Source organism: Lissotriton vulgaris, chromosome 2_1 (assembly GCF_964263255.1).
Source record: "Lissotriton vulgaris chromosome 2_1, aLisVul1.2, whole genome shotgun sequence".
In the NCBI taxonomy this organism is placed as follows: domain Eukaryota; kingdom Metazoa; phylum Chordata; class Amphibia; order Caudata; family Salamandridae; genus Lissotriton; species Lissotriton vulgaris.
The window spans coordinates 868,569,953-868,585,667 of NC_141687.1; the positions used below are offsets into that span (position 1 = coordinate 868,569,953).

The 15,715-nt window shown below is 43.5% G+C and overlaps 1 protein-coding gene across 1 annotated transcript in view; it reads right to left on the reverse strand.

The window, feature by feature from the left end:
• Nucleotides 1-1,491: 1,491 nt before the first annotated feature.
• The window catches only part of LOC147731326 (G2/M phase-specific E3 ubiquitin-protein ligase-like), a 38,418-nt gene continuing 24,194 nt past the window's right edge, over nt 1,492-15,715 (reverse strand). Inside the window, exon 6 of the mRNA XM_086954184.1 lies at nt 1,492-1,714. Coding sequence (XP_086810310.1) covers nt 1,492-1,714 — 223 coding nt within the window. The remainder of the gene's footprint in view (nt 1,715-15,715) is intronic.

A 15,715-nucleotide genomic window follows, 5' to 3' on the forward strand; every position in this document is an offset into this window, starting at 1 on the left:
ATACATTTTCTAATTTGCCATGATGAAGACAGGAAGGGAAAGAAATGTGCTATTATCAAGGCACAGAGACCTGCCCTGTGGCTATGAGGTGATTTCACAGAAGTTCAATGCCCTTGTATTTCGTATGCTGCCACAAGACTCTCACCTTCCCCGACAACAGCATGATCAATCCTTTGTATCCATAACTACTTTGTCATATATGTAAACCTTATACCCCTCATTTCAATGTATCATTTGGCTCGTCCAAATCCTGGAGAATTCAGTATCCCAAAGTCCATGTTTTTTTTTAATTCTTCATAGGATATTGAAAGGGGGAGGTGCAACACATTTCCACAGGTGTTTGCCTCTGGAAACATAGACATTTCGACTTGGCCATCGCATGCATGCATAAAGTCTATTGATGGCTGAGGATTAAAGCCAAGTGGTGGAACTGTGTTAGCGCCAGTCACAAAACACAGAATGTCCTTTAATTTGGCTTCACATGCAAGCTCTAAAAGAAAAAAGAAATATGAGTCAAACTAGTAAAATTGTGATTACTGCAACGATTGTGATTTTTTTATTTCATCTGCTAAATGAATACTCCAGTAATGGTTGATATGTGAATAATAAAACCCCTGCTGATTTGCTGTGCATCATTTCACAAAAAACTCCTCAAATCAAGATGATCTGTTGTTAACAACAGATAACACTTTGAGATCTGGTGTGAGAGTATCTTACCATTTCCACAATCCTGCTCGCCTTACTCTCCTTTTAACCCCTTAGCTGCTCACGACGAGCTCAGCTCGTCATGAGGCACACTGGAGCTGTGCTTATGACGAGCTGAGCTCGTCATGAACAATGGGGTTCGATGAGGTTCCAGCACAGGAGGGGAAAAGTCATAGCAGCCAAGGTGTTAATAGAAGTCTTCCCATTGTTCAACATGGAGTAGCATAGGTATTCTCTGCTGCTAGACCTGCATCTGACACTCTCTGAGTCTTCACACACAAAAACCACTGTTTATATAAACAACTGCGACAAGCCAATAACCTTATCTTAAAGGCTTTGGGCTGGAGGTAGCTGCAATCTCCCCTGTGAAAAGGCTTTATTCTGTCAGAGACCCACACAGCAGACCCAACCATGCTCTATATTGATTTGTATTACTTTTCCTTGATGCAGTACATGAAGCATCATTCTAATGAGGTAGCTAACATTTTACTGCCAGGACACTACAATTAAGCCTGAACAACATTAATAATAGACATATCTTACAAAATGAAGATTGAAATAAAGTAGGTATGGACTTTACAATTTTGGATGCATTATCCTTTTGTTCTTATTATATATTTTACTCTGTACAAATAAAACGGGTTGGCCTGTTCCTCCTTAACTCTCTTTCTCTACAATATCTTTCGGAAGTCTTTGACACCATGTTTGCCATAATAGGCTGGTTTAAATTATAGTTTCAACAGATGTGTCTCATCAATAGTTGAGCTGTAACAAAATGAAAGAATTTCACTTGCCTTCACAATCTTGGAGGTAATCTCTCCAGTAACCAATGATATGTTCTTCCTGTAACCGGTGGTTACTGCCAGATGAACTGAATTGAATGTTAAACATTCCATTTATGATATCAGTTGTGATTTCGTGTTCCACCCAAATGAATGCCTCTTCAAACAGTTGTTTATGAATTTCCATGGCCTGAAGTACTCCGAGAGTTTTTAACCCCTCCTTTAATCTGCAATAAAGAATACCTAATCATAAATAGTGGAACTATTGGTCAAATTATAATGTAAATTTTATTATAAAATTAAGGTATGTCTATGACACATCTAAAAATCCTTCAGTGCCCTATGTTCGAGCTTCAGTCTAAATAGGAATATTTAAAGCTAGCTGTTGGAGACCACTGACAAAGGCAACTTCTCTTTCTCCTGTGGTCTTGTGATGATTTCCTAGCAGCAAGGTAGCACATGACCTGCAGCTTTTTTTTTAAAAAAGTAACCAAACCCAGCATGCACATTAGTAGAGGACAAACTGTTGATTTTCAGATCTTTTTGGCAGCCAATTTTCGACTTCAAACTGTGGACCCTTTGGAGTGTGTGAATAGGACCTTAGAAACTGTGCTTGGACTTTTAGCAAGGCCTGGCCAACCCTGCATAATACATTGTTATTTTATGCATTAGATGAAAAGACCACCTGGTTTCCAGTCGTAAAATGTTGAATCATCTTATATTGATTCAGTATTTTTGAAGTCACGCCTACAATACACTCCTTCCAAATATCAAATTTGTATGGAGTCAGAAACCCATTTTAGGAATTTTTACAGACTGTTTTAATCCCTGGCCTTCGTTCTGCTGACAAGTGATAGTTAGTCACCCTGTCTACTGCTGGAAGGGGGACAAGTAGAAAATACCTCAGATGCAGGCTGCCTATGTCCGACCCTGGTAAGATGGCGCCCTGTGGCTGAGTAATGTAGAGGGCTCTCTGAGGCAGTCTGCAGGGGAGTGCCTGTTGATCATTAAAGGCGCTTGGTGGATTGAGGGGACAGATATTTAGCATGGCTGGGATCAGCAGTGACCCAAATTGGCTGAGCAAAGATATTGTGATGAGCAAGGCAGCATGGTGCAGTGATTGCCCTGAATTAAATCTACAAATTTGTGCCTGGCTGATGCTCCCCTGTAAACAGAACGTACACTTTTAATGAGGATATCAGCTTCTGGTGCTGGAGCAAGGGTTTCCCCGTAAACACAAGTGCAGACTGGGGTCCGTTTTGTACACTGAACTCCCTGAGATTGCCGGACAGAGAGGGGATAGCTAATCAGTGGAGAGTTAACACAGCGGTATTCGAATATAGAACCTCTTGCAAATAAGGAGCTTAAAATGCACAAGGCCCCTGGGGCCAACTGCATTACAAGTGATTTCTTTAAGACACACCCACCAGTGTTGGTACCTGACGTAACAACCTTATTTAATAGTATCCCACAAAATAGCAAACTTTCAATAACAATGAGTGAAGCCCTACTTACAGTAACACCTAAACCAAAGAAATCTCACCAGCTCTGCTTCCTACAGAGCGACACCCTTGTTAAATCTTGATGTTAAATCTTGCTCTGGAATTCCAGCAGTAAAGCTGAATAGCTCTGTTTCACAGCACAGTCAGGATTTGTCTAATTAAGAGACATATGATAACAGCTGGTGGAAAAGGTCAACATAAATAAGATCCTGGTCATATAGTGGCCTTGGACACGAGAAAGCTTTCGATTGGGTGGACTGGGTCTTCCTCACGAGGACTATAGAGAGGTTTGATCACAGATTTATAGCATTGGTTTGGCTGAATTGCAATAATCTTATGTCCCAAATCCTAGTGAATTGCAGAAGAAAGAGAGGGTATCAATGGGTCGAGACAAGGACGGCCTTCCCACTCTCACTGCTTCTTTATGCTCTTAGCATACAACCCTGTGAAGCACATTAGGGCCGACCAGGAGGTCGGAAGCATAATGTTTGGGCAGGAGATTCATAAAGCATTCTTGTTCGCTGATGATGTCCTCTAATCATTTACTGATCCCTCAAGATTTTTCCCTTGAATTCAACACCTTCTTACTCGCTTTAAGGGAGTATAAGGCTTCATTGTAAACACAGCAAAGTCAAGAATTTTCAGGCTTACACTATCTTGGGGCAAGGTTGAGTAACTAGCACTAAACACCCAGTACCAATGGACAAATAAGGCAGGCACATACCTGGGTGTTATATTAACTCCTAAGACTTAGGACCTTTACAAAGCTAACTTTCCACCACTTCTTCAGGTTATATGAGAGAACTGTCGGAGGTGGTCCTCTCTGTACCCATCTTCATTGTGGAGGCTCAATTCCATTAAGATAAACTTAGTTCCTCTAGTCCTCTATCTTTTCCAGGCACATGCTATATTGGTCTGCAGGAAACTGTTGGCATCCCTTAATCAGTTGAACAGTTGTTTTATTGGGCAGGCAGAGAGGGCTACACTCTCTGATAAACAGGCATAAATATACATGACTACCAAACCATGGGGGGCGACTTGCCATACCCGGACTTGCCCTTATACCACAGAGTAGCCCAAATGAGGGCGATAGTAAAGTGGTTGCTCTGACAAACACAGATGCAGAGAAACATTGGCCACATATGGAAAGGGTGGTGATAGGATGCTACATTTGGGACCTGTTCTGGAAGTCAAAATCTGAATGCATACTTAAGCAACCCCCACAAAGGCAACTTTCATAGTCTAGACATGGTTATTAAGAAATCTGCATTGACATCATTCCCCTCTCCACCCACGCCATTGATTTGAATACATCATTTAAACGGGCAATAGATCCAGGTCCCTTTATTAACCTGTAGGAGGGAGGGGCTGCCATACTATCTGTTAGGTTTCAGGGAAAAGAGATACTTTTACTGTTGGAGCCTGCAATAGTAAATTTCTTGTAAATGTATAAGATACACTCAATGGTATAATTGGTCTCTCCAACCCTGAACAAATAAGCAGCTTCCAGAGATTTAAAGATCTCCTTTCAGTTGAGATGTTTGTGCAGGAGGGCCTAGGGTTAGGATCACCTTTCTAAATAATATGCTACTCACCTCGGTCCCAACTCATACTCTGCAAGAATTTTAAGATAACATTGAGGGCCTTAGTTAGATGGTACTACTCCGGTCTACGCAATGGTGTAATTCCCAAAAAATCTTGCACACGCTAGCAGGAAGGGAAGCTCATTATCAGGTGAAATTTGATTGAGATCTATATCCTACTCAGTTTGAAAAATAGGCCAACACTCTTTGTTGGCAGTTTGTGGATTATTATGAGGCTTTAAACACATATGGTGGTAAAGTCCTCATGTCCCCCTTTTCTGGAAATCATTACAGAATTTAAAGTGATACTTGGATATGATGGAGCAAGGATTCGCACGTAAAGCGACTTGCTCATAATCAAGAACCTCGCCTAACTTATAATCATATTAATTCAACTTGTCCGTCATTTATTTAGCATTTTCCCCAACACGCGGGTGTCCCTAGGAGGCTTGCCTGTGTGTCTTTTCATCCTAACCATGCTTGCACTACGGAAATGGCTACTTCGCAGAAATCCGGTCTGCGCATGCGTCGGTCATACTCACGTGATGTGACGCACTCGCATTCTGGAGGGATTTTGTTGCTCATGCGCATTATTGCAAACATGGCCGCTTGTCTCTCACCACGCTCTCTGCTTGCCACCGCTGCTTCTGCCTATCTGTCTTTTTGCACTAAACCTTAATGCTATAGATATTAGAAAGTAAGGGGTGCAGTGAAGTTTATAACGGTATACAGTGTAATCATTTTTTTTCATATGATTCTAATTTGTTCTCGCTTACTTTTCATGTACCACGTATCTATGGGCCCGGGGATGGGGAGCCGCTCCATACTTGAAGCTCTTCTGAACCCTGTCACGTGACATGGGAGAAACCCCACTGCGCAGAAGCTAAAACCAGCCAGCTGGCTCCCGAAGCTCGATGCGCCTGAGAACCTACCTAGAAGATGCTGCAGTTTACCTTGACTGTGCAACAATGTATCTATATACTGCACTCTCTCATTGTCTTCTATATTCCTATGCCTGGGAACGTGAACCCAAGGGGCGGGTATGCAAAATTGAATATTAATGATGAGAACACTGAATTATAGGTGGTGACAATGACAAAGTCACCTCTCCTGACCAATCATAACGTGGGAATTTTGTCACTTCCAACATTTGTGGGTGGTCTAGGGGTCCCAAAACAGTATAACTAGCCTAGTATAGCTTAGAGAAATTGTCCGACTTGTCCGAGTAGCAGACCTGTCACTGACCCTATGAACTCTATAGGTGATTGATACAGAGTGCTGCGGAGCACTCTGCCCGTACTTTCCACAAAACTAGAAGGGGTGGAAATAGTCTTAAGTGCTGGCGGAGCACTTTGCTGGGAAATTCGAAAACCCAATCGGGGTTACTGGCGGATTACTTGCAGAGAGGGGGTAACGCAGGCGTTGCATCCGAAGCTGTGGGTGTTGGTCGTACCTTGGTGAGCCCAGTCCTGACCCAAAACTTGAGGGGTATCCTGTCCTGACTGTCCACGAGCTGTACCTGCTCGCTTTCTGGTATTCCAATCCTTGAGGGTCCTTGTCCCCGTCCTACCAAACTGACCCGTGACCAGGGTTAGTCCTCATTCTTGCTTAGGTAGTTATTAATTGTGGGTGTACGTTTTTCTATCACTCTCTCTTCTTTCTTTAATAAAGCTCTCTTGCCTGTGATATTGCTCTATCACCTCTGAAAGCAATTTATATGCAATTGTTTATTAGTGATGTTCCACTTCTCTCCCCACCTATAGGATATTATTAAACTGTCATAATATTTTAGTGTGTTCCATTTTACCCTTCCCTTTAGCATGATTGCCGTGAACTTAGTAAGAATAGCATAAGATCTAGGGATTAGGTTTGAGAATATTAGTGCACATATTAGGCCTCCTCACGTCCTTTTCCTTAGTTTAAACTCGTGCTGAATAGCGTGTTTTCTAAATGCTCATACCCTGTAGTGTTCCCAACTACTCTAATGGATTCTTGCCCTTATCCATAGTTACATTGTGGCTTTGATATTAATAATCGATATTTTGATTTGTATTTGCCTCATTATACTGGCATATTCATTCTGAAACTTCCTATATAAAACTTTAAACCTCATCAGGTGTCTGTGGTCATTTTACAAAATAAATGTCATCAAAGTATTTAATGTGAAAGGTATTTCTACTCTTTTAGGAATCTTGTTACCTGTCCACTGCTAGCTCCTGGTCCATCAGGAGTAATGTGCCTGGGGTAAGTCAGGTACATGTATAGTAAGTGGTGTAAGTGACACGCCCCCGAATTACTCATAGTAGCGTGGCTAAGGTTTCACCCGGTTCATGCAAAACTCTGTCATTACGTGCACGCCAGGGCCCAGTGCGTGGAAATTGGTAATCTAATGACCCGGGTGACCTACGCGCTCTATCAGTAATTTTCTGGTAGCAGAGTTATGGTTAGGACTAGTTAAGATAGGTAGACAAGATAGTTAAATAAATAAACCGTGAAAATAAAATGTGCTGCTAAAATTTTTATATTGACTGTATTGTTTCAAATATTGCGCAAATGTTTTAAAAGGGTTTGATATATATATATATGAATTTTGCATTGCTGCTATAAATGTTCTATGTTACATTAACAGAAATTGTTTGTAAGTGTTCAGTGTAGTCCGAATCCCCGGGGAAGTCTATAGCTAACGGTGAGCAGAATCCGGTTAGCTGATGAGGTCGCATGTCGTGAGTTATTAGTGCATGGTTAGGAAGGACCGGAAGCACTAATTAGGGTCTTTTATATCTGGATGAATGATAGCAACGAGTCCTTTAGTAAAACTTTCATTGTGATATCTCCTAACAAGGGACACATGCGGAAGGAGTAATAGGGTCTCCGAAGCTTGACTGGTAAGCAAGGTAGTCCGCTGGTGAAAGCCTGACTTAGTATATATCCCGGAAAGAAGTGGATGAGTCAGAGGAGTAGCAGGTTCTATATTGCTCGTGTGAGAGGTTAGACAGAGAAGTCTATACGGAGTGAATGAAAAGTAGACAGAAGAGGTTTACTTGTAGTGAGAGGAAGATTTTCTTTTTATTTAGAACACTCAGACACTGCGGCGAACGTTGCGTGTTAGTAACTAAAATTTGCACTCGCACTTTAGGAAAGATACAAAGTTTCCGTTACCTTGTGAAGGAGGGAGTCAGTCGGAAGACTGCCCTGACGTCACTTCGTGCCGCGCTGGTATTGGTCAGAACAGCGGGTGTGTAGCGAAGCTGAGATTGTAAGGGAGGGGTGAGTGCCGGAGCGTGAGACCGTGTCTCGCGAAAGGCCGTGCACCCATTGGACAAGGATTTTGTAGTCACAGCGTTGATTGGATACAGCAAGATAGAAGTCGCGTTACCATTGGAAGCACAAAGGTAAACAAAATTAATCAACAGGAGCTTGAGAAGAGTTTGGAAAGGTGTATGTGGTATCCTGAATTTATACCTAATCCACAGTACTTAGGCTTTTATAAGGAACAGATTTTACGAGGTAGACCAAACAAAATGTACGGAGTTAAGAGGAAGATGTCTCTTGCTGACAAAATTAAGAATTATTTCAAGAAAGACCAGCCTATTAGGACTAGGGAGGGTGTGATCATTCCTCCACCAGATACTCCTGCCTCTTTCATGATGTTTGATAAGGGGTATCATACTTGCGTGTGGTTAGAAAATTGGGTAAAGTATACTGCAGATGACGGAGTCCTAGCATTTCCTATTAATGGTTCCTTTAATGGCAGAATCCTGTTTAACCTGAGGAATCGAATGAATGAATTACACCCCAGACCCAGATTAACACAGTACGAGGCCCTAGAAGAATGGGAGATTGAGGCCATGGACAGAGACAGGCCCAGAATGGATAAGGGTTTGAGTAGATGGTATCCAAAATTGCCAAAAGAAACCAAAGAGCAGAAAATGAAACAGTGGAGGCAGAATATGATGGTTGAGGGATTGTTCCCAATGATGGGGGTACTAGAACAAGGGAAAGGGAAACGTACAGAGAAAACCCATCACTTAATGGCCGTGGGGGACTCTGAAGATGAACACCTAGAGGATTTGTTGATGAAAAACCCCCCTCCCTATGTTGCTCAGTCAGAGCCTTCGAGTTCTACCTACCCGTTTTCTAAATATCCTAGATGTCGGAGGGATAGTGAAACAGATGGAACGGGTACGGATAGTAAAACCAGTGATGGGGACGGGTTTTGCAGACCTAGCTCTACAGTCCCGAATTACCGTCCGTTTGGAGAAGACCCACCCAGGTTGGTTACTCCAACAGCCCCAAATATTTACCCTCCTTTGGTACCCCAAGTGGTGCATGACAATTCTGCAGACAGGGCTTTGCGTGAGCGAGAGAAGGAAGCCCTAGCCAGACAGCGAGATGATTTAATTCGGACCATAGCCCAGATACATCCCCATCCAGATTCACTGACTATCCCAGTAACTATAGGTCCAGCCATTCCTCTTTACGGGGATAGACTGGCCAGTCCACCGACTCCTGTTATAACCCCGAATATGCAAACTCCTAGTGTTCCACTCCCGAGAAAAGAGACGCTCATAGATGATTATCAAGAAAGCTAATGTGAGTCAGTGGTCTTAATGGATCTGCCCATAAGGGAACCTAGAACCAGTGTGCCAAGGGCAAGAAGTCAGAGTAGGACAAAAGAGGTAATGATTGAAAGCACCTCTGGGGTCAGGAGTGCCACAGTAGTATCTCCAGAGGAATTGGACAGATGGACCAAAGAGTTGGAAAAAGAAACCACACCCCAACCGAAACCCTTAGAAATCTATAGACTAAGGATAGAAATAGAGGAACTGGTGGCTGGTAATGTAGGATTAGACCGGTTAAACTCCTTTAGTGAAGACGAGCTACTGTTTATCAGCAAAAACCTTACCCGAAGCACTAGATTGCTACATGAGAGATTGATGGACACAGCCACTGACATGGGAATCGATATTAGTCGATCCAAAGTCCTTAAGAAACCTTACAGAGCAGATTTCTCCGACAAAGACCTAGAGAACATGAACATGGTAGGAAAACAGATCCAGATAAAGGAATTACTGAAAGTCCTCCAGAATTGGGGAAATGTAGAAAAATGGAAGACCCGGTGGGCGAAAAAGAAAGAAGAGAGTAAGGCTAATCCAAAGGGCTCAGAATACTTACTGAAAGAGGTAGAACCAGCAGAAAAATTGTGTCCCATGAGAGAGGTACCGGGGGGAAAATATGTCCATGTCCCTTGGTCCCGACAAGACATTGTGTCATTTACTAATGACTTTCCAAAATTGAGGGAAAAACCAGTCGACTGGTACAGACAGGTTGAGCGCTTCATAAAAGTTCAGAAATGCCTTTTGAAAGACCTGGATGGGTTTTTCAACATTGTGGTGCCTGTAGATTTGTGGACCGATTGCAAAATTGAAATTGATTGGCCCACTGATGAATATGCAAGAGACCCTAGAACCGGAGCTCCCTCAGCTGAAGTAATGAGGAAGTATGAGCAAGTCATACAATACCTAAAGAAAAAGGTGCCCGCAAAGGAAACTGATTGGACTCGGATAGATAGAACTACCCAAGAGCGCGATGAAACTGTTCACTCCTTTTATGAGAGGTTACTGCAGGTATTCAAAACTTACAGTGGAATTGATAATGTGGACATGAAAGACATGACCCATTTCAGTTACCGATTCGTGTTAGGATTAAGGCCTGAAATATCCCAGTGGATTCAAGATAATAAAATCAGTTGGCAAGGCAAGCCCATAGATGATGTCCTCAAGTACGCCAAGTACTGTGAGGATGAGATAGAAAATAAGAAGAAAGCCCTAAAGGAGAAGGTGATGTGGGCACAAGTGAAATTGGCTGAACAGCAAGAAAAACAGTTAAGTAAAATGAATAATGCTAATAATGCCCAAAATTCCAATACTGGGGGAGGAGGGAAGCCCCGGGTAAAAATGAGTCGGGAGGAGGCTATGAAGAAGTTCCCCTGCCACGGGTGCGGTCAGATAGGGCATTGGAGAGACGAGTGTCCACATCTGCAGGCTGGTAATGCCCCTGTAAATGGTTTAAATCCACAGGTGCAGAAAGAGGGGATACGAAAGAACCAGCAACAGGTAAAGCTACCTCCAGTGCCTCGCGCTCCTAGACCGAATTATAAGAATCAGGGTCAGCAGAATGAAAGGGCCGAGATATGGGAGGGAGAGAGTGAAAGAAATGCAGCGATTCCACAGTATTTGTTAAATGATTCCTTCCTCTGTGAAGATCAAGATTGACGGGGCCTGAGAGGGGAGGACAAGGAGTGCGTGCTTGGCGCCTCCTTACCGGTAGACCAGACTGGACCATATATTGAAGGAAAGGTTGAGGGAAAAGACGTCACCTTTCTGTTGGACACTGGTGCTACTCGTTCTACTGTGAGAACAGTGGATGTTCCTAACCTACCCCTCTCGGGAGAAGCAATCCAAGTAGTGGGTGTTTCAAATCAGATAATCAGTACTCCAGTAACTGAACCAATGGAGATTTCTATAGGGAACTTCAAGGACATGCACAGATTCGTGGTCTGTGACTCCAGTCCCGTGAACCTGTTAGGACGAGATTTGCTGTGCAAAATGAATTGCACCATATTTTGCACACCAAATGGCGTCGAAATTCAGACCAAAGAGGAAGATGGCCTGTACAAATTGATGTTGCTGAGGCCAGATACAGAAGTTAGACCCCTGTCCATTGAAGATCTTCCTGAAGAACTACAGTCAAAAGTGGTACCTGAAGTTTGGGATTTCATTGGAAGAGATGTAGGCTTAATGGCAAATGTAGACCCAGTTAAAATAGCAATAAAAACAAATGCTGTTTATCCAAAAACCCGGCAGTACAAGATGAGTGCAGAAGTGAAGGCTGGAGTCGCAACAGAAATAAAACGGTTGCTCGAAGCAAACATAATACAGGAAGTAATGAGCAGTCCCTGTAATTCACCCATAATTGGAATTAAAAAGCCTAGCGGAAAGTACCGGGTAGTGCAAGATCTGCGCAAGGTAAACCAAATTGTTGTACCTTGCTGTCCCATTGTGCCCAACCCCGCAGTGATACTATACCAAATTCCTTGGGATGCGGAATGGTTTACTGTCATTGACTTGTGTCATGCATTCTTTTCCATCCCATTGCATCCAGAAAGCAAGTTCCTTTTTAGTTTTGAATTTGACAGCCATGTCTATGTCTGGAATCGTGTCCCCCAGGGGTACACCGAAAGTCCATCGATTTTCAACCAGATCCTAAAAAGATGCCTTGAGACATTAGTACTGCCAAGAGAGTCTGTTCTGGTACAGTACATAGACGACCTTCTAGTGGCGTCTAAAAGTCAAACTGACTGTGTCACTGATACTATTGCCTTGTTAAATCACCTAGGAAAGGGAGGACATAAGGTCTCGCCTGACAAATTGCAGTTCTGCAGAAACTCAGTAAAATATCTGGGGCACCAGATAGAGAAAGGAATTCGAAAAGTCACCACAGAAAGGATCAAGATAATTCAAAATATGGGCCTACCGGTGACCCAGAAAGAAGTGAGAATGTTCCTAGGAGTTGTAGGATACTGCAGACAATGGATTGTAGGATTCGCAGCTCTAGCAAAACCTTTGATAAACATGACCAAGAAGGGAGTGGAAGATCCAGTGAAGTGGAATGATGAAAGCATGTCCGCTTGGGTAAAATTGCGAAATTGTCTGTGCTCAGCTCCTGCATTAGGAATGCCTGACTATTCCAAGAACTTCGAATTGTTCTGTGACACAAGAGACAATTGTGCGCTCTCAGTCCTAACCCAGGAACATGGGCTGATTAGGCGTCCCGTGGCCTATTTTTCGGCCACTTTAGATCCAGTGGCTGCTGGATTACCAGGATGTCTGAAAGCAGTAGCTGCTACTTGTGTAAGTCTAGAACAGAGTGGGGACATTGTCATGGGACATCCTGTCACTGTATATGTTCCTCATTCTGTTGTGATCTTACTGACCCGAACAAAGACCCAGTATCTCACCCCTAGTCGGCTGACTAAATATGAGAGAATCCTAGTAGGTGCCGAGAATGTAATAATTTCCCGGTGCAATGTCCTGAACCCTGCAACCCTGTTGCCTATTCCTCTGGATGTAGAAGCCGAGGATGAAATGGAGCATAACTGCGTAGATTTAACTGAATTTAGCACCAAGCCACGTCCTGATATCAGAGAAATAGCCTTACTTGATGAGGATATTATGATGTTTGTGGATGGCTCATGTTTAAGACATGAGAATGGAGGTCTGAGTGCTGCCTATGCCGTAGTCACATTGACCACAACCCTGGAAGCATCTTACCTATGCGAAGTAAAATCTGCCCAAGTTGCAGAACTAATCTCATTGACAAGAGCTTGTAAACGGGGGAAAAACAAAAGAGTAACTGTTTATACCGACAGCCAGTACTGTTATGGGGTTGTTCATGACTTCGGCCAACTATGGTTACAAAGAGAATTCATGACTTCCTCAGGTACCCCTATCAGAAATGGAAAGGTGGTACAGAACTTACTGGAAGCAATTCAATTGCCCAAAGAATTGGCTGTGGTCAAGTGTGCGGCTCACAGATCTGGAAATGATGATGTGACAGCCGGAAACCGATACGCTGACCAAATTGCCCAGTTTTGTGCCCGACACCAAATGTCCCTCCAAATTGGATTATGGGGTGGTGGAAGCAGCTGCCAACTGATGTTGTTTGAAAGTGTGTCTACATGGGAAGAATTGAGAAACTTACAACAGGCAACAGACAGGGAAGAAAAGGGCAGATGGAGGGTGAACGAATGCAGAATAAGGAATGATGGTGTGGTGGTGAGCCAAACTGGTATGCCTGTACTGCCAGACAGCCTGGTAGACCCCATGGTCAGAATGATACATGAACCAACACTTATGGGAAGGGATGCAATGTGTTGTGTGTTTGACAAGGTGTTCTACAATTCAAAATTCAGGAACCAAGCGGAAAGGCTTTGCCAGAGGTGCCTAGTGTGCCAGCAATTCAACGCAGGAAAGAGGACTGTAGTAGAGCAAAGTACCATTGGAAAGGCAGAAGGTCCCTTTGTCAGGATGCAGGCGGACTTTATAACATTACCCAGGTGCAAGGGATATAGATATGTCCTGGTCATAGTTTGCCTGTTTTCCAGGTGGGTGGAGGCTTACCCAGCAAAGAAAAATGATGCCATAACTGTAGCTAAACTATTACTGAGGGAACTGATACCTAGGTACGGAATTCCAGAGACCATTGAAACAGACCAAGGTGGGCATTTCTCAAACGAAATCCTAAAAGAACTCTGTACAGCATTTAAAATGGAGCAAAGGCTGCACTGTGCCTATCATCCAGAGGCTTCTGGAATAGTTGAACAGATAAATGGTACGATCAAGTCCAGACTGGCGAAGATGTGTGATTCCACCAAAATGAACTGGATAGAAGCTTTGCCCCTAGTGCTGATGAGTCTGAGAAGCATTCCAAACCGAAAAACAGGCCTGAGCCCCCATGAAGTGCTAATGGGGAGAGTGATGCGACAGGCATGGGTACTGGACACAAACTGCTAAGTATTTCTGATGATTTGGTACTAGAATACTGCAAGCAGCTGGGTGACCAAGTGCGTTCTATCTCTCACCAGATTGGAGAGACTGCTGACGATTGGCCCAAGACTCCAGCACATAAACTGCAACCAGGTGATTGGGTGGTGTTAAAGAAACACACCCGGACGAGTTGCCTTGGACCAAAGTGGGGAAAGCCAAGACAAGTGATCCTTGTCACCACAACTGCTGTAAAGTGTGCTGGTGTACCGAAGTGGATCCATGCCAGCCACACGAAGCGGGTAACCGGAGAAAACGCGACTGAAGCTGAAGGTAGTCCAGCTGAGGAGACTCCCGAGGAGAGTCCGGATCTCGCTGACATCGAACTGCCGAGCACAAGTCAAAACATTGATTGGTTCCCTGCTGATGAACAGGTTCTTGATCCAATACGAACCAGAAAGTATTCCTACCTAGATAGTGAGTGGGATAGTGAGGGTGAGACAGAACTAGAGGACAAAGGTCAGGTCAACGAGACTCACATCATACCTGATCAGGAAGTAGGCCAAGTAGGGACAGATCAAGCCATCGACACTCCTCCTGAAACTCCGGAGTCTGGAAAGGGACAGATAGTGGTCAAAGTTGAAGTTCATGCGGAAGAAAATCAAGGGAACGAAGTGCATGAACCAGAGCAGATAGATATAGACGAACGTGTTCAGGAAACAGAATCCAGTTCGCCTGAAAGTAAAGAACAAATACAAAGCCAACCTGAACAAGGCCAGCTTAGAAACCAGGCAGAAGAAATAGATGAAAGACCTGGAACTAGTCAGACAGGAAGGGAAATAGACACTGCCAAACCAAAGGTGACACAACAAAGCGAAATAAAAAGAGTGCACGAGGAAGGCCAAGTTTCCTCGACCACTGAAAGCCACCAAAGTAAGGGTGAACCCCGATACATCAAAAGACTGAGACTCCGAATAAAGACAGTTGAAGAAAAACTAAAAGACCGAAAAAGGGCTGAAAGTGAAAGGAAAGAAGCCCGAGGCAAGTCTCTCAGAAAAGGCGACAGAGTAAAGAAACAGAACAGGTTGTATCGGAGCCCTGAATGGACTTACTTGGTGTTGGAAGAAATTGACGAGCCCAACCACAGTGGCAAAAGTGACGAAGAGTCCATTGCTGGTCGGAGTTCTGACGAAGACCCTCCCTGAAACACACCTAAGTGAGCCTCTGGTGTAAAGAAACAAAGAGGGGTTGAAAAGCCACCTGTAAGCTATAATGTCTGATTCAAATGTCAATGGAAGATCCAAATTTAGGTGTTGCAAAACTTGCTGTAAAATATGCTTATGTAGTGTAGCCATGTTGATAGTGATGTGGATAGGACTAACAGTCTTTATACCTTTTATGATAAGTAAAGATCCTAACCTGTCACCTACTGAACCAGAGACGCTAGACACAAACGTTGTACAGACTGAAGAAACACCACGAAGTTTAGAAAAACGTGACAATACAGTTAGCATGAGACACCCACAACCTAAATTAGAAGCATCAGATGAGGGTGGACTGCATTTTCACAAAATGAGAAACAGGACACATTTAAATGT